Here is an 18,805-nt window from a genome sequence, read left to right on the forward strand (position 1 = left end):
TTTTTATTTTTGGGGGGACAGAGCCTCAAGCTGTTGCCCTGTGTAGAGGGCTAGGGAATCACAGCTCACAGCAACCTCCAACTCCTAGGCTTAAGCGATTCTCTTGCCTCAGCCTCCCAAGTAGCTGGGATTACAGGCACCTGCCACAATGCCCAGCTATTTTTTGGTTGTAGTTGTAATTGTTTGGCAGGCCCAGGCTGGATTGGAACTCGCTAGCTCTGGTGTATGGAGCTGGCGTCTTAGCCACTTGAGCTACAAGCGCCAAGCCTTAACACACATTTTTTAAGTAAAAATACCTCTACTTTCCAAAATTGCGAAGAGTGTCAGTATTTTACCTTTTGCAAATCTTTAATCATGTAGTTTAATCACTTCTCTATTGCCCTGTTTATCAATGGGTGGATTACATACCATTTTATTTGAGGTGTCAAAAAAGCGTTGTTTAAATTTCATAATTATGTATTTTTAATGCTTATTAGAAAAAATAGTAACTGATGATACACTTCACACTTGATCTTAGCCAAAAGGCCGAGAAGTGATACCTGATGATACACTTGACAAGAGATTGTTTAAGGGGGGGATGGGCCACATGCTGATTTTGTGAGGAATTTGTTTTGCTTATCTGGTGTGTTGGCTATCTTGAAAAGTATGCACAGACCTCTTTTTTATTTTTATTTTTTTTGCTAATCAGCTTTCATTAGTTTGTATATTTAATATGTGATCCAAAGCAACTTTTATTCTTCTAATGTGGAAAGACTGGACCCCCCTGACGGACACTTAAAATTTGTCTAAGTTAAACGTTTTACGTTGATTTATGCATGCCCAAGTCAAATGTCGCATCAAAACGGTCTGCTTCGTGTTTTCTGTGTTCTCAGCAAAGAGAACACTTTCACAGTGTGAAAATTATTTTTTTATATCAGCCAGGTGTTAATGGTAAAGACATAGAGATTAGGTTTTAAAAGATTCTGAGAGTAAAAGGAATTTATATTTCCAAGAAGCGGTAGAAAAGAGGACTGCAGATAGTGGTAAGAACAGGTAGTTTGCAACCACTCTGATCGGGGTAGGAATTCTAGCTTTAACATTTACCACTAGTTTTGTGTTTTCGGGCAAATCATTTACCGTTTGTGAACTTCAGTTTCCCTTTTAAAAAATGGAGATAATATTAACTTATAAAACTGACCATACGTAAAGCAAGTCACACAGGACCTGGCACATATGAGCGCTCGATACACAGCTACCCTTAGGAATGACTTTAATTATCACCTCCACTTGCCTCACACAGAGCTGACACCCTAAAAATAGGTTTTGGGGGTGAGGGCAAGTGCTGTGCTTCGGGAAGAAAAGGCGCACCTGCCCTGATATTGGGTCTGGAAGAGTACGTGGAACTCAAGCTTGAAAGTGTGGCTTCCAGGTCAAAAACGGCAGAAATCAACGTCCTCGCATAGCCGTAATCTGGGCAGCAAGAACAGTCTGGAACGAGACCCAACCGCCCCGGCCACCTGCTCACTTCTCTGCTCACAGACCTTGCGGTCTGTCTGTCGATCGACCCGATCGAGGATCGTCGGTTCTGTTCTGACTGTGGAGGTCGCTGTCGATCTCGCGAGACTTCAGACTGGCGGCACCGGAAGAGGCGGGCCCGCTGGAAAAAAAAGGAGCGTGAGGCAGCAGCACGCTGTGTTCCCAGAAGGCTGTGGGCGTCCCTCGCTTCCTCTGAGGTTTTCCGAGCGGGTGTGTGGACGGCTTCCTGAAGGCTGACTATGGCACTTCACGTTCCCAAGGCCCCGGGCTTTGCCCAGATGCTCAAGGAGGGAACGAAAGTAAGGAATGGAAGAAGGGGATGCGGTGGGAGAGTGGACGTGGGGCCGCAACGCCCGCAGCAGAGGAGAACTTGCACTAACGCGCTGGCGTGCTCCCTTGGCACAGCGGTCGGGGGAAGATTCCAGAAAGGGAGGTGTTGTCGAGGGCGGTGGGTGTTCGGCCCTGCAAGTCTGTCTGTCCTTCCGTTCTTTCTTGACCCAGGGAAAGGCTAAAAGACAGAAGCGATGGGATAGGGAAGAGACCGTAGAGTTCGCGTTCTACACTTTCTAGCTGGGCAGACGTAAAAGCCATGCGTGCATTTTTTTCCTTTGTTAGCAAAATGGACGTGATTAGTACCTCCACCCTGAAAGGGTAGTGGGAGGGTGTAGTTGAATGAGTGAAACTTCTTTGGGAGCTGCGACGTAGATGGGCAGATGAGTTCGCAGGATGGGAAGGGTTAAGAAATAAGCGATCCAGACCATTGGAACAAGGTTGCTTCCTTCGTAATGAGAAACAGGGCTCCCAGTTTAGTTCTCAGAAGCAGTGTGTTGTAGCCAAATACATCTCAGTCTCATTTTAATGTTAGCTTGATGTAAACGTACCCTTTTCTTCATCTTTATATTGAGGAGATTGGGCCAAAAGATGATGTCTTTGACTTGGGTAACCCACAGCATAAGCGATACCTTGGCCCAAGTAACAGTATTTTGTTTTATGTCCTATTCTTCATATAATTTCAGGAGCACAGTTTAAAAAGAGAGATTACTACACTATCGATAAATTTGGTGTTTTGGCTATTCAAATTGTGTTGTTTCTTTGTCATCCACCTGTGGCTCAAGCGGCTAAGGCGCCAGCCACATACACCTGAGCTGGCGGGTTCGAATCCAGCCCGGGCCCGCCAAACAGCAATGATGGCTGCAACCAAAAAAAGCCGGGCGTTGTGGCGAGCACCTGTAGGCCCAGCTACTTGGGAGGCGGAGGCAGGAGAATGGCTTGAGCCCAGGACTTGGAGATTGCTGTGAGCTGTGATGCTACGGCACTGTACCCAGGGCAACAGCTTGAGGCTCTGTCTCATAAAAAAGAAGTAAGATAAGCAAAATACTTGTTTCTGGCTCAACATCCATAGCACAGTGGTTATGCTGTTGGCCACATGCACCCAGGCTGGCATGTTTGAACCCAGCCTGGGCCAGCTAAGCAATAAGGACAACTGCAGCAGAAAAATAGCTGGGTGTTGTGGCGGGGGCCTATAGTCCTAGCTACTTGGGAGGCTGAGGCAAGAGAATCGCTTAAGCTCAAGAGTTTGAGTTTGCAGTGAGCTGTGACACCACGGCACTCTACCTCGGGGGACATAGTAAGACTCTGTCTCAAAAGAAAAAAAAATCTTTGTTTCACTGTCCTATCTAATTAGAAGGTTTTTTTTTTTTAACAGCATTTTTCAGGATTAGAAGAGGCTGTGTATAGAAACATACAAGCTTGCAAGGAACTTGCCCAAACCACTCGGACAGCATATGGACCAAATGGTAATTTCTAAATTCACGTTTTAAAATAAACAGTAATAGGGCAGCGCCTGTGGCTCAGTTGGTAAGGCGCCGGCCCCATATACCGAGGGTGGCGGGTTCAAACCCGGCCCGGCTGAACTGCAACCAAAAAATAGCTGGGCGTTGTGGCAGGCGCCTGTAGTCCCAGCTACTCGGCAGGCTGAGGCAAGAGAATCGCTTAAGCCCAGGAGTTGGAGGTTGCTGTGAGCTGTGTGATGCCATGGCACTCTACGGAGCGCCATAAAGTGAGACTCTGTCTCTACAAAAAAAAAGATACTATATACTATACTAAATAAACAGTAATAGAATTTTGTGTACTAGATTTTTGTTTCATATTTGTTCCCAGGATTTTATTTTTATGGTGTGCTTTGAAAGTTAATTCATAGTTCAGTGATACTAGTAGAGAATTTTCAGTTTTCGCAGCAAAAAACTATTAGGTACCCATAATAATTAGAAATAAAAGCAATTGGGATCTCTTTAGAAAAATACGAACCAAAATGTTATTTTTATCTTGTTGAGAGGGTACAAAAATGGTAGCCCTTTCACTGTTGTGATAGTACCTGATGTTCATTGTGACAGACACTAAACAGTTCTTTTGTAAAAAGTGACATAGTTTACAGTAAAATATTCTGTCTTTTGCATTCAACCATTAATTAAAATTGATACAGATTTATGGAGTAAACATAAAAATATACCATTAGGTAGATTAGTTTAGTCTTTTTTACATGTTAACATAATTATGCTTATTGAGCACTTGCTACATGCCCACATGTATTGCAAACAAGATAGAATTTGGCAAAAATGTGAGGTTTGGCATCTTTAATAGTCATTGTAGGAAATTAGAAGAAATGAGATGGGTAAGTCATCAGGGAATGCTCAAATGGCTATGAGATAGACTGGAATAGATGGTGTATGTTGAGTTCTTAAAATACTCTATTTAAAGAAACACCAATTTATATTTTTTTGCTAGATTTTTCCGGGTATTTGGGAAAGAATTTAATTAATATTTTTTTTTTCTTTTCTAACTATTATTTTTGAGGAATGAACAAAATGGTTATCAACCATCTGGAGAAGTTGTTTGTGACAAATGATGCAGCAACTATTCTAAGAGAACTAGAAGTAAGTTACTTTTTTAAAAAGAGCCACTTGTTCTGGTATCAAAGTTAACGTATATTTTAACATAAAAGAAATATTTTAGGTTGGATAGTATGGGGCATTCTTTCCAACTTGAAAATTTATTATACAGATTTTTTTCTAATTATAGAGTCGTTTAGATAGAACATTTTAGCTACTCAAAAAAATAAAGTTACTGATTTGTGATAAAAGTATATTTGCTAACAATCATATGAAATTGATTACTATAGTCTTATTCTAAAAGAGTGACAGTGAAGTAAATTATTCTATAATGCACAAGCATGGTATATAAAACTGTGTTTTTGAAATATCAAACTGTGTGGCTTTCTGAAAAGAAGAATCAGTTGATGGAATTCTTACTTTGTTCAGTTGCACTTTTGATGTTGCAGGATCTATAGAGCAGATACCATTAGAACACATATGGAGAGCCATTCCTCATCTGGTGGTCTTGTAATTAAAGAATTATGTTCAACCTCAGGAAATTCTCCTGAAGCTAACCCTTAAAAGAACTGGAGCTTATTAATCCTGTGTTTTAAATGAAACTGTAAATAAAAAGTCTGGTTGCCCAGATAACAATATATTCTTCAAGAACTTGTTGAACAGGCTTAGCGCTCGTAGCTCAGTGAGTAAGGGCACTAGCCACATACACCAAGGCTGGCAGGTTCAAGCCTGGCCTGGGCCTCCCAAACAACAATGACAACTACAACCAAAAAATGGCCTGATGTTGTGCTGGGCACATGTGGTCCCAGCTGCTTGGGAGGCTGAGGGGGGAGAACCTTTTAAGCCCAAGAATTTGCGGTTGCTGTGAGCTGTGACACCAGGGCACTCTACCCAGGGCGACAGCTAGAGATTCTGTCTCAAAAAAAAAAAAGAACTTGTTGAACAAATCTTAAATTTTAACTTCACAAAATATTTGTGGGGGGTTTTGTCATTATGAATGTTAATGTTGTACACTCTAATGTTTTCAGGAGTTATTAAATTATAATGGGGATATTGTAAAAATTATAAAGTCAGGCTCGGCACCTGTAACTCATTGAGTAGGGCACTGGTCACCTACACTGAAGGTGGTGGGTTCGAGCCCAGCCCAGGGTGCTAAACAACGACAGCTACAACTGAAAAACAGCCGGGTGTTGTGGTAGGTGCCTGTAGTCCCAGCTACTCAGGAGGCTGAGGCAAGAGAATCACGTAAGCCCAAGAGTTTGAGGTTGCTGTGAGCTGTGACACCATGGCACTCTACCCAGGGCGACATAGTGAGACTCTGTCTCAAAAAAAAAATAATAAAGTCACAATACTGATGTATATAGTTTTCTCACTGCTGTCACTTGTTATTTGTTGGCTTGTTTCTATAAAGTATCTAAATTTTTAAGTCCAAAAAATAAAATCCACATAAAATTATGTACTTTAACAAAAACTTTACACTCCCGCTTTCTTAAAACCCACAAATGATAGCCCTTACAATACTGTGAAATAGATACTGAGACTTCTGATCAAGTAAAGTGATGTCTATTTTAGTTCTCCTGAAGACTTTTAAAAAATGCCTAGGTTTTGTGGTTGGAATTATTTTTTTGTTTTTTAATTTCATGAACGTATAATGATATGCTGAACCTTACGTATGGAACTGTATGTGCTGCATGTTGGAGCAGTAAAAGAAGATGCACTTTTGAGGCTTTATATTTAGTGATGCATTTATGCTGATAAGCCTATAGGAACTTGGATTTTTTCCTTAATGACCACACCTTAAGTAGTGTACACCTCTAGCAGTGTGATCAAATGGGAGTTAACGTTAAAAACAGTTGATCTCATGGATACAGAAAGTAGAAAGATGGTTGCCAGAGGCCAGGGGTGGGGTGGGGGGGTTAAAATGGGGATGGTTAATGGGTACAAAACGATATTTAGATAGAATGAATAATATTTGATGGCACAGCAAAGTGACTGTAATCCACAGTAAGTTAGGTAAGTTAGGGTATACTTTAAAATAACTAAAAAAGTGGAATTGGAACATGCCTAACACAAATGATAAATGATTTGATTTCACATTGTATGTCTGTATCTAAATATCACATGTACCCTATAAAGATAATGGAACTGTTAGGCCCGTAATAATTAGAAATAAAAATTTAAAAATTACTTTAAAAATGGGAGTTATGTAGACACAGGGAAGTTGGACTCTATTAATTTAGAAGTGGAAATTAATGATTTTATGTTGCATTAAGAGTCAGATGTTTATCTTGGTGTTACCTCTTCTAACAGGTACAGCACCCTGCTGCAAAGATGATTGTAATGGCCTCTCACATGCAAGAGCAGGAGGTTGGAGATGGTACAAACTTCGTTCTGGTGTTTGCTGGAGCACTTCTGGAATTAGCTGAAGAACTTCTGAGAATTGGCCTGTCAGTGTCAGAGGTGAATGTTCCTTTTATAATATACTCCTACTTAATTTTTGCTGGTATATATACCTACTGCTTAAAACTTAAACTAAAATCATGATTTTAAATAGTAGCTAACATTCATTGAGCAGTTTACTCTGCACCAGGCATTATAGTACATATGCTTCACATGCAGTATATCATTTTATCCTCACGAGACCTCTATTAGTGAGGCTTATATCTAAAATAAAATACATGTAGTAATGTCTTTATCCAACACTTGAGGAGATTGGTAGATTATGGATAAATATTCCCATTGCTTGAGAGTTAACTTTTTTTTTTTTTAGGGACAAGAGTCTCTCTTTGTTGCCCAAGCTAGAGTAGCTGGGATTATAAGATTGTGCCACCACACCTGGTTGATTTTTTTCTATTTTTAGTAGAGATAGGATCTCACTTTGCTCAGGCATAATTCTGTATTGCATATTATGCCATAAACTTATATATTATTGACTTGATATTGAAATACACTTTTTTTTGAGACAGAGTCTCACTTTGTTACCCCCCAGTGCAGTGGTGTGATGTCATAGCTCACAGCAACCTCAGACTTCTGGGCTCTAGTAATTCTCTTGCCTCAGCCACTGAAGGAGCTGGGACTGCAGGCACCCCCCCCCCCCCAAACAAGTGCCCAGGTATTTTTAGAGGTGGGCTCTTTCTCTGGCTCAGGCTGATCTCCCAACTTGTGGGCTCAGGCAGTCCACCCACGTCAGCTTCCCAGAGTGCTAGGATTACAGGTGTGAGCTGCTGTGCTAAGCCTTATTTTTTTGTTTTTTTGACACAGTCTGACTTTGTTGCCCTTAGTAGAGTGCAATAGTGTCATAGCTCACAACAATTTTAAACTCCTAGGGTCAAGTGATTCTCTTGCTTCAGTCTCCCAAGTCGCTGAGACTACAGGCATCTGCCACAACATCTACCTGTTTTTAGAGACGGGGTCTCACACTTGCTTAGGCTGGTCTGGAACTCCTGAGCTCCCAGCAATCCACGTGCCTCGGCCTCCCAGAGTGCTGGGATTGCAGGCACTAAGGCACCCTGTCTGGCCTGAAATACACTAAAAGCAAATTAAGAGAAACTTCACTTACTGTATACATAATTTTATGTAATAAATACATATTTTTAAGTATTACAAAACAGCTTTGTAAATGCAGTGTACAATTTTAGTTAAATGGCAATCAGTATACTTTTCAGCTTCATGACCGTATTTTTTTAACTTCAGATAACACAGTAACACAGAGAACACGTGGGAGCTGCAGGAGTGAGGCAAGAAGCATCTGCTTACTGGTGGCACATCTAGTTTAAACTTTTTTTTTTTTTTTTTTTTAACTGGGTTGCATGCTGGATACTTGAGTTTGGGTAACAGGGAGTTTATTTTAAACCCTTTTTAATTTTAGATGAGGAAAGTGAGACTAAAATTAGAAAAAAATTTCCCAGGATCTCACAGCTAGTAAGTTAGGTAGAGCTAGAATTCAAATTTGGGGTGTTATCAAAGCCTATACTCACAGCTAGTAGGCTCTGCTATGTGTATTACCGTAGATAAACAGTATATTATTTGTCATTTTATATTGAAAAAAAAACAACCATATGTATTGGGTTACCAAAAGGCTACTTTAAGTCATGTCAAAGTTAGAGAAATGTTTTTGTTTATATTTTAGGTCATAGAAGGTTACGAAATAGCCTGCAGAAAAGCTCATGAGATTCTGCCTAATTTAGTATGTTGTTCTGCAAAAAACCTTCGCGATGTTGATGAAGTATCATCCCTTCTACAAACCTCCATAATGAGTAAACAATATGGTAATGAAACATTTCTGGCCAGGCTTATTGCTCAGGCGTGTGGTAAGTAAATTTTAGCAAATGAAAAGTTCTGAAGTATATTTTTAACATGACAAGATGTTTTCTCTGTTGTCTTCAAATCTCTGATATATCTGATGTTTCTCAACAGTATCTATTTTTCCTGATTCCGGTCATTTTAATGTTGACAACATCAGGGTTTGTAAAATTCTGGTAAGTTTAGAAAAATGCATTAACTTACATTTGTTAATTATTTTTTGGGAAACAAATTGTGTTAATCCAAACATAAATTTTATCTTAAAATTTGGACCCTTATGATATTGCTGAGTTGTTATTACTACTTACTACCTATTTAAATTTTTTATTTATTTTATTTTTTTTGAGACAGAGTCTCACTTTGTCACTCTGGGTAGAGTGCGGTGGCATCATAGCTGGCAGCAACCTCCAACTCTTGGGTTCAAGCAATCCTCTTGCCTCAATTTTTCTATTTTTAGTAAGACAGGGTCTTGCTTTTTGCTCAAGCTGGTCTTGAACCCATGAGCTCAAGCTATCCACACACCTCAGCCTCCCAGAATGCTAGGATTACAGGTGTGAGCCACCGTGACTGGCCACTACCTATTCAAATTTTAAAGGGTGTTGATACATTATCTTCTTGTAAAGTCATTTTTCATGACATCTTTTGAGTTGAGAATAGTGTATAAACTGCATTTCGCAGTTTGTTTGTGCTGAATCATAGGAATAAGCTTAATGTGCAACTTTGAGTAGAATAGAATTTGTTCTATTTTGCAATAATAAAAGTCATACTTTCATGTTAGTATTGAAATATTCACGTATATTTTCAATAAAAAATTACATGGTCTATGAAAACCTGTAATTGGACTGGTTTTGGTTTTTCTCTTTGGTGTACTGATTTTCAACATGACTTTAGCTTACACAAGTACATGTGCTCTCTCTATAGGTATTTGTATGTGTGTGTGGCGTTTTCTGTCTCCCTTCATTACTACCCAGCTTTCTCATTAAATTGTAAGCTTGTGAGAACAGAATCTTTGCTTTGTTCTCTATTCTGTGTCTAGTACTGACAACTGTGCTGGGTACATCAGCACCAAGTACTTGGTGAATGAATGGCTAAGAGCAGTTCTATACGTTTGGCTCTTCCTGGTACACGGAAGGACCTCTCCTTCCTAACAGAGACTTACTACCATAGTGATTCTTCCCTTAAGCAGAATGGTGTGCTTTATACCTTCCAATTCACCCTTTATCCCGGGGAGTCACCGTCTCAGTATATTGCTTTACTTCAGAAAAGCATATTTTTGATACATGCAGAATCACCTTAGCCTTGTTATTTTCAAGAGGTTACTGATAGTTTGCTTGTTCCACTCCTCAGGGCTCTGGTATCTATTCATCTTCAGTATTGCATGGCATGGTGTTTAAGAAGGAAACCGAAGGTGATGTGACATCTGTCAAAGATGCAAAAATAGCCGTGTACTCTTGTCCTTTTGATGGAATGATAACAGAAACTAAAGTACGTAGATTTCAAACTGTAAAAGCAAAAATTGGGGTTGCTCTTAATGTTAGAGGTTGAGTTTGTTTTTATGTATTTTTATACAAAGATTTATATTATTTGAGTATCTGATTCCAACTACTAAATGATTAAACTTGAAATATTAAATGGTGGTGTGTTATTTACATGCTTATCTATATATGTTCATATATATGAGAACTTACTATTCTGTTAAGTGAGAGATTATTTTGTGTACTCTTCACAAAAGTTTTTTTAAATGTGTCCTGAAATAAGATTTGCTAATGTAATTTGAAGATGATAAGTATATTTTTAAAAATACATGTTAGAAAATTTAAAGTTTGAGGGTGGCACCTGTGGCTCAGTCGGTAAGGTGCCAGCCCCATATACCGAGGGTGGTGGGTTCAAACCTGGCCCCGGCCAAACTGCAACAAAAAAATAGCCAGGTGTTGTGGCAGGCGCCTATAGTCCCAGCTACTTGGGAGGCTGAGGCAAGAGAATCGCTTATGCCCAGGAGTTGGAGGTTGCTGTGAGCTGTGTGATGCCACGGCACTCTACCGAGGGCCATAAAGTGAGACTCTGTCTCTACCAAAAAAAAAAAAAAAATCTAAAAAAAGAAAAAAAAATTTGAAGTTTGAGTTTATGATCAATAGTGGCTGACGTCATCTCTAGAATTCTCATCTAAGTTATTGATGGTTTAAAGTTTTACAGGATTGGAGGTTATTGAGTGTTTAGTCCATATCTTAAGAAAAGATTGAGAACACAACATCATTTTGGTGACCCTAGTTGAGTTTTGTCAAAGACAAAATACCAGGACATCTGCCTGACGTACTTAAAATGAAAGTATTTCTCCAGCTTTCCACCAAAGAACCAAAAAAGCAAGTGCATCTGTTTTGAGAGGGAGAGCTAGGAATAAGCCAAGTTTCTATTTCATACAGATTTGTATTTTCCTTTATAATACAGGCATATTCATCCCTGTATTTTTTGTCTAACATTTTAATTATTTCTTTAGTAAACTACTGTATTATCCTATGACTTTGATCCCTGAAGTAGTGAAATTGTTTTAAAGAGTGCTTGTTTTGCCAGGGAACAGTACTGATAAAGACTGCTGAAGAACTGATGAATTTTAGTAAGGGAGAAGAAAATCTCATGGACGCACAAGTCAGAGCTATTGCTGATACTGGTGCAAATGTTGTAGTAACAGGTGGCAAAGTGGCTGACATGGCTCTTCATTATGCAAACAAATACAGTATCATGTTGGTGAGGTAAGAGAGAACTGCATTCTTTGTTTCACCTTTTAAGCTGCATTCTGTTGACCAATATTATAAATGGTTTTTTAGACTATGAATAGAGTATGAAAACTGTTAATAAAGGGAAAATGTAAAAATAAGATAGCAAGAGGACTTTGTGTAGGGAGACAGGAAACATCTCTGAAAAAATTTAAAGCCGAAGGACCAATGAACAGAAGATGTTATTTGAGGAGGAAGTAGGAAAAGCATTCCAGGCAAAAGGAATGGTTTATTCAAGAGACCAGATGTAAGCCTAAGCACGTTGCGTGTCAGCTACGGTATGGAGTCAGGAAGATGCCTTTTAGTCCGTGAATTTACCTACAGGCACATTAGACAGCTTACCTACCTATTTCCACCTACCCCCATTCATAGCACCCAGTGAAATGTCCAGAGTAAAGCGCTGTATTCCTATTCACAGCATATTGATTGCATAAAGTAAAGCAAAAGTTTTCTATATACTGTTCAGTTCTGTAGGGGTTTCTCTGGTGTTCTAGAACTATAAACCCCTGGAATACTAACGTGATACCAATTCTAGAATAATGCCACACAACCCAGACTTACAGGGCAGCACTACTGGCTAGCTGTGCTACTGGGCTCACTCGCCAGGGTCAGGAATCAGCTTCTGGCCTCAGTACTTAGTGCACGCCGTGTGTGTTCTGAGCTTAAATTGTAGGCAGAAGAATGTGGTGTGGGGCTGGTGTGTAGTTTCTTGTTTAATCTCTATATGCTAGCCGATAAAATTTCTATAATGGTCTTTGGGATTTTTTCCCCCCCCAAAGGCTAAACTCAAAATGGGATCTCAGAAGACTATGCAAAACAGTGGGTGCTACAGCTCTTCCTAGATTGGTATGTGTTTTGGAAAACATTAAAAGATAGTTGAAGCTACTTGAATTTTTATTACAATAGTCACTTTATTACAGACTCCTCCTGTCCTTGAAGAAATGGGACATTGTGATAGTGTTTACCTCTCAGAAGTTGGAGATACTCAGGTGGTGGTTTTTAAGCATGGTATGTAGTAGTGGTTTAAAAAAAATGTTTATAAGTATGTTCATTTTCTTTTATTTAATCAAATTTATTTAATTTATTGACAGAAAAGGAAGACGGTGCCATTTCTACCATAGTGCTTCGAGGCTCTACAGACAATCTGATGGATGATATAGAAAGGGCAGTAGATGATGGTGTTAATACTTTCAAAGTTCTCACAAGGGTTGGTATTAGCAATAATCTTTAGTATTTTGTAAGGTTTTAAAAACACATTGGGCAGACTCCTAAACATGAGAACTCCAGAATGAATGACTTAAAGCAAGATATTTATTTTTTATATGTGTTAAATGTGCACTGCTGTTCCGTATGATAGTTCCCTAAAATGATTGTGCAAAGCAAGAAGTAGCAAAGAACTTTTTAAAAAAAATTGTTGTAAAGAGATTTTTTATAATGAACCTTTAATTGCTAAATCACTGTTGCTCTTATTCCCATTCTTTACTTTGGTCCCTCCCTTTTCATATATCAGACACTGTATAGTAAGAAAATTTTACCTGACCAAATTTATAATTGAGTTTTAAGTAACAGTGCCTGGTTAAGAACTCCACTCTGGTAGAGTACTAGAAGCTGAAAAGATTAGACAACTGCAGATTGCTTACTAGTGACTTTTTTTGGGGGTCTACTTAAAGGATAAACGTCTTGTGCCCGGAGGTGGAGCAACGGAAATTGAATTAGCCAAGCAGATCACGTCATATGGAGAGGTAGCACAGCTTTTTCTATATAAATTGATTTTTGTTTTTCATTACTTGAGTAAAAAATTCAGTAATAAACAATATTTTTGTTTTAGACATGTCCTGGACTTGAACAGTATGCTATTAAGAAGTTTGCGGAGGCATTTGAAGTTATTCCACGAGCACTAGCAGAAAACTCTGGAGTTAAGGCCAATGAAGTAATCTCTAAACTTTATGCTGTACATCAAGAGGGAAATAAAAACGTTGGATTAGATATTGAGGTATTTAAAAAACACCGAACTTAAATTGCTTTATTTTGTGAACATACAACCTGAAAATAGAAGCAGTAAGTTTAAAGGGAAAATCAGTGAGAAAGTGTTCTGATTTATGAGCAAAGTAGTTTCTTTTAACTAGTTTTTACATAGCTTGTCTGATAAAGGAAAATCTAGTTTCCTTTGGTTTTATAGATACCCTTCTGTTCATAGTGTGTAAATTACAGTCAGCTCTCCATATCCATAAGTTCTACATGTGTGCATTCAACCATCTGCACATCAGAACAATTTATGAAAACTAAAAATAGTGTACATTTTAAAAATAAAATGTAACAACTTGTTATATTGCGTTAGGTATCACAATTAGAGATTATTCAAAGTATATGAGAGGATGCATATAGGCATTTTGTATAAGGGACTTGAGCATCCATAGATGATAGTGTTCACAGGGGTCCTGGACCCAACAACTGCCAAGGTACTGTATATAGTCTTTGTACTATTTCAGGAGCTGTGCAAGGTTTTGTTTTCTTATAAACATTTTCTCATAGAAGAATTCAAATGAAAAGATAAAAATTTTGTTTTACAGGCTGAAGTCCCTGCTGTAAAGGATATGTTGGAAGCTGGTATTCTTGATACTTACCTGGGAAAATATTGGGCTATCAAACTAGCTACTAATGCTGCAGTCACTGTACTTAGAGTGGATCAGGTGAGCAAAAAGTAGAATTTTGATCCTTAAAATGCTGGTTTTCATGTGGTTCAATAGCATATTTTCATAGCAGTAAAACAGCATAGTTCCAAAAGTATTCAAACCTTTGTATCTTTACTTTAGAGATGTTAAAGTGACTCTTTTAATTGTGAGCACTTAGATTCTGAAATTATGCTTAGGCCTTTACTTTAATTCAGTCTTAACATACTCTTAATCAGTAAATTGTCATTACAAGAATTTCGGGTTTAGATTTCTTTATAGAAGCTTATAAAAGGGGATGTGGAATGAATGGTGTGGTGGCTTTTAGCTGTAACTTGAGGCCAGGAGTTTGAGACCAGCCTGGGCAATGTAGTGAGACCCTGTCTGTACAAAAAAATTAAAAATTAGCCTGGTGTGGTGGTACATACCTAGCTACTGCTACTTTAAGAGGTTGGGGTGGGGTGGGAGGGTGGTTTGGGCCCAGGAATTTAAGGCTGCGAGCTATCTATGATCATGCCTCTGAACTCCAGCCAGAACACAACAGAGCAAGACCCTATCTATTAACAAAAAGAAGAGGGGGAGGGGGATATGTAATCCATTGGAGATGGCAGTGAAGATTAATTTCTGTTGCTGGAAACAGAAGCCAAATTCCTTGATTCTATACCAGAAGTTCTTTATATTAATTTGGCAACAAATAGTGTATTCCTAAGATTCAGAATATATGAGAGCTCGGAGCTCTATTTTGATTAAAGCCAGCTAATTTGGTTTGACCACCATTGCTTTTTAACATTTGTTTTAAATGTTAGATGGTTATAACTTAGAAAATACTGGGTTAGCACATTTTAGAGAAACTTAAAAGAGGCTTGTCTTTTTTTTTTTTTGGAGACAGAGTGTTACTTTGTTGCCCTCCATAGAGTGCCTGGCTTCATGGCTCACAGCAACCTCAAACTCTTGGGCTCAAGTGATCGCCTTGCCTCAGTCTCTTGAAGGTGCTAGGATTATAGCATCCACCACAACACCCAGATATTTTTAGAGATGGGGTCTCTCTCTTACTTAGGCCAGTCTCAAACTCATGAGCTCAGGCAACCCACCTGCCTCAGCCTCAGCCTCCCAGAGTGCTGGGATTACAGGTATGAGGCTTGTTAACCAGGAAACTAGGTGCTTCGATTTTTGTTCATGACAAACACTTCTTGCTCTTTGAATAGTAACAGGCTCTAGGAAATTTCAGTGTTGAACTTTTTTTATTTATGTATCAACTACTTTAGATTATAATGGCAAAACTGGCAGGTGGACCTAAAGCTCCTAAACCACAAGGAAACTGGGATGATAAAGATGGTTGGCAAGATGAACCTCATTTATAAATAGCAAATCAGGTGCCTGACTGATGCATACCACCTACTGCATGCAAATAGTCACATTCCACTTACTGTGTTATTGAAGTGCATGTCTTAGAATGCCCTTCACTAATCTGTGTGGATTTTGTTGCTGTTGTTATCCACAAAGCAAGGAACTTTCTCAAGTCTGCTAGACTTTATAATTTCTAACAAGGAAACTAGCAAACTTTGTGCTATAGTGTTTCGTAAGTGTTATAAAATAAGATTGCTTAATATTCAGACTAATAGAAAAATACTTTTTCTTCATTCTAAAGGTTGAGTTGTAAGCATATTTTTGTGTGGTTTTGTTTTGTTACACAGATCATCATGGCAAAACCAGCTGGTGGGCCCAAGCCTCCAAGTGGGAAGAAAGACTGGGATGATGACCAAAATGATTGAATGGCTTGATTTTTACTGTAGGTGAAGACTGTTTGTAGTAGTGCTGTGGAAATTGCCTGGCGTTTTCTTACTCTCCTTAAGTTAAGAAGTGTTCCGTGTTCTTATCCTCAGTTGGCTGTTGTAATAAACACGTTGTTACTGTTAAAGCCTCATCGTCTCGGGACCATTGTTAATGGGATCTAAATATGACCTGTTTGTCTCAACCTCGTCAGTCACATTAGCTAGTTGTTATGTCAGTAGAGATCTACTTCCCATTTAGGTCAGGCTCTGCTGCATGTTTTTGTATTGGAACATACATAAACTAGAACATACTCATGCTCATAGTTTACATGTTCTCTGCAGGTTGCTTTCTAATAAGGGGATGGCACAGCTGAGTAGTTCTGACACAGACCAGATGGGCCCGCAAAACCTGAAAAGGCTACTCTCTGACCCTTTACACAACCTGTGGGTCTTGACCCCTTTCTAACAATGAAAATAGATCATACATATCAGATATTTACCTTATGATTCATAACACTAGCAAAATTACAGTTACGGAGTAGCAATGAAAATATTATTTTATGGTTGGGGGTCACCGCAACATGAACTGTATTTATTAAAGGGTCACTGCATTAGGTCGCACTAGGAAGGTTGAGAACCACTGCTTTACAGGAAAGGTCTGCTGACACCTAACCTAGATTTTCCAGAGTGTTTTCCACAGCTCTGGAAATCCTGATTCAGGTGACTTGTTTCAATAGTAATTACTGATTGTTGAAAGGAAAATATGCTCTAGTAAGTACAAACAAGGTGTTTATGATACAAATGATATCTCCTAATTGTATATACAGATTTAACAAGTCAGTTTTCATAAAGCAGATCTTACTTCTCTAAGGTCAATAAGGAGTGTTGAAAAAACATTTCTAAAAAGTTAAAATTACACTGATTGATAGGATGCAGTACTAAATATGTTTATGTAAGATTCTTAAATCTGTTTGAAAATGTATATTTTTGGTATTTCAAAAGAATTTTGGAAGCAATATTGCTGGGTCTTAAACTCAACAGATGTTAGGAACGTTAAGATATCTCTCTGCCATGGAAGGTCAGAAGAGTTCACTGGAAGAGAACCTTAAAGGAAGTTCAGACAGGGAGCAGCACCCATAGCTCACTGGGTAAGGCACTGACACATGCACCAGGGCGTGTGGGTTCAAACCCAGCCCGGGCCTATTAAAAAAATAGCCGGGCATTGTGGCGGGCACCTATAGTTTCAGCTTCTTGAGAAGCTGAGGCAAGAGAATCGCTTGAGCCTAAGAGTTTGAGGTTGCTGTGAGCTGTGATGCTAATGCACTCTACTGAGGGCAAAAAAGACTTGTCTCCAGAAAACAAAGCCTCACAACAGGCTTTGTGTCCTTAAGCCTCTTTAGACTGTATATAACTCAAACACTGGCTGAATTGGACTTTTTCTCTGGACATGCTGGCAGTAAGGGGGACTTTGTACCTAATTATTGTCCTAGGAGGGAGACTGACTTGTCTGCGTTGGGTCAGCTGACAACTAGCACAAAGAGTGAGGTCTTTCCTCAGCTTTACGCACATTACGGACTACAGATAGGTGTTCTTCCCCGTTATTACTGCCAACATACATGCTTATAAAATTAACACACTTGTAATTGAGTTTTCATTAGCCAGTCTGAAACATTTTTTATAAATGATACCTATTAGGGCAAATTAATAGAACTTAAAATCTAAGTAATAAAACAAGTTTTGGGGGTAAGTCAGTTTATTGATGCATTGTGACCCACCACCCAAACATAACTAAGCACAAAAGACTTAAGTAAATCAACTTTCCCTTCCAGAAACTGGAAGCAGGAATAAAAACCACTATGACAATACAAAACCATTTTGTAAATTTTTAGGGTTTTTTTTTCCCCTTTGATAGTTAAATAAACATAATTTCTTCTGGCATGTATTTAATGGTAAGTGAACATGATTTATAGTCTTTACTTTTTTATTGTTATTGCAGCCATTATAAAAGCCATACTGTGTTTCCAGAGAAAGTACTTTTTGATATTGTTACAGTATTCTCTCATAAAATAGGAGGTACGCTTGGGAGTTGAGTACTTTAGTTGCAGGCACAGCTTGCACATGAGTATCACTGATGTGAAACCACTGCCCTTTGGTTGATTCCATTTCAAAATCTGTCAAGAGGAAATGTAAAATTAAAAATGGAAAGATTCAAATTCATTAAATTTGGTACTGCCATAATCTGAATGCCTGAATTCTTCAAAACGTCTTACCTTGTGGAACATCTCCATGAAGAACAAGATTAGAAAGATGACTGTTTGCTGTCCTTGCCTTGGCATAAGCAGTGTAGTGCCCTGACCTCATAGTACCACTGTGTTCAACAACTCCATATAAAGAATACATAACTCTTGTATTTTCTTCTGCAACATTCTTTAAAAATGAATAGAATTCAAGTTAGTTCTAGACTGCTTATAGATGTCATTGGCAAGATAAGTTTACACTATGCAAAGGTTTAACCTTTGAGAATGCAAAAATCTTGAGTCTGAACTTGACTATTTGTCTACCTCTTCTCAGCCTACTGAGACATCTCTATTTTTATTAGAATGTTGCCATAGCTGTTTGCTTGCCCAGAAACTAAAAAACTGGATTCAACTTGCCAGTTTATTTGGGAGTTGCTAGTTTATTTTGTCCTAGTATAATTACAAAATATCATAACAACCCTAACTATTGGTCCCTGGCCAAAATGACTTAACAGGAAGAGGACAGTATTTAGGTTTTGACCAAAACACCTTTTACGTTATCAAATACCCCCTGGGGAGTCAGAAGCACACTCAAACTCTTCTGAGTACTTCTTTCCCACCCAGAGTGGATGCTGCTGCTTATTTCAAAGC

General features: G+C 38.7%; 2 protein-coding genes across 8 annotated transcripts in view; one reads left to right on the forward strand and one right to left on the reverse strand.

Moving 5' to 3' along the window:
- Positions 1-1,566: 1,566 nt before the first annotated feature.
- On the forward strand, positions 1,567-16,059 carry CCT8 (chaperonin containing TCP1 subunit 8). Of its 2 annotated transcripts, XM_053564940.1 has the most exons (16): positions 1,567-1,814; positions 3,221-3,311; positions 4,369-4,448; positions 6,714-6,863; positions 8,533-8,713; positions 8,820-8,881; positions 10,053-10,190; positions 11,274-11,452; positions 12,256-12,322; positions 12,397-12,484; positions 12,568-12,683; positions 13,147-13,218; positions 13,305-13,469; positions 14,047-14,166; positions 15,411-15,518; positions 15,840-16,059. In XM_053564940.1, the coding sequence occupies exons 1-15, from the start codon at positions 1,755-1,757 to the stop codon at positions 15,504-15,506; spliced, it is 1,665 nt and encodes a 554-aa protein (XP_053420915.1). In that variant the 5' UTR covers positions 1,567-1,754; the 3' UTR covers positions 15,507-15,518; positions 15,840-16,059. The 2 variants fall into 2 exon arrangements, with proteins under 2 accessions (XP_053420915.1, XP_053420916.1); XM_053564941.1 differs by lacking the exon at positions 15,411-15,518 and having other exon boundaries at positions 1,655-1,814.
- Positions 16,060-17,658: 1,599 nt separating this feature from the next.
- USP16 (ubiquitin specific peptidase 16) overlaps positions 17,659-18,805 on the reverse strand; it is a 28,229-nt gene continuing 27,082 nt past the window's right edge. For all 6 annotated transcript variants that reach the window (XM_053564934.1, XM_053564937.1, XM_053564938.1 and 3 more), the window contains 2 exons: positions 18,188-18,344; positions 17,659-18,088 (listed from right to left, as the gene is read on the reverse strand). In XM_053564934.1, coding sequence (XP_053420909.1) covers positions 17,964-18,088; positions 18,188-18,344 — 282 coding nt within the window. In that variant the 3' untranslated portion in view covers positions 17,659-17,963. The remainder of the gene's footprint in view (positions 18,089-18,187; positions 18,345-18,805) is intronic.

Source organism: Nycticebus coucang, chromosome 16 (genome assembly GCF_027406575.1).
Source record: "Nycticebus coucang isolate mNycCou1 chromosome 16, mNycCou1.pri, whole genome shotgun sequence".
Classification (NCBI taxonomy): domain Eukaryota; kingdom Metazoa; phylum Chordata; class Mammalia; order Primates; family Lorisidae; genus Nycticebus; species Nycticebus coucang.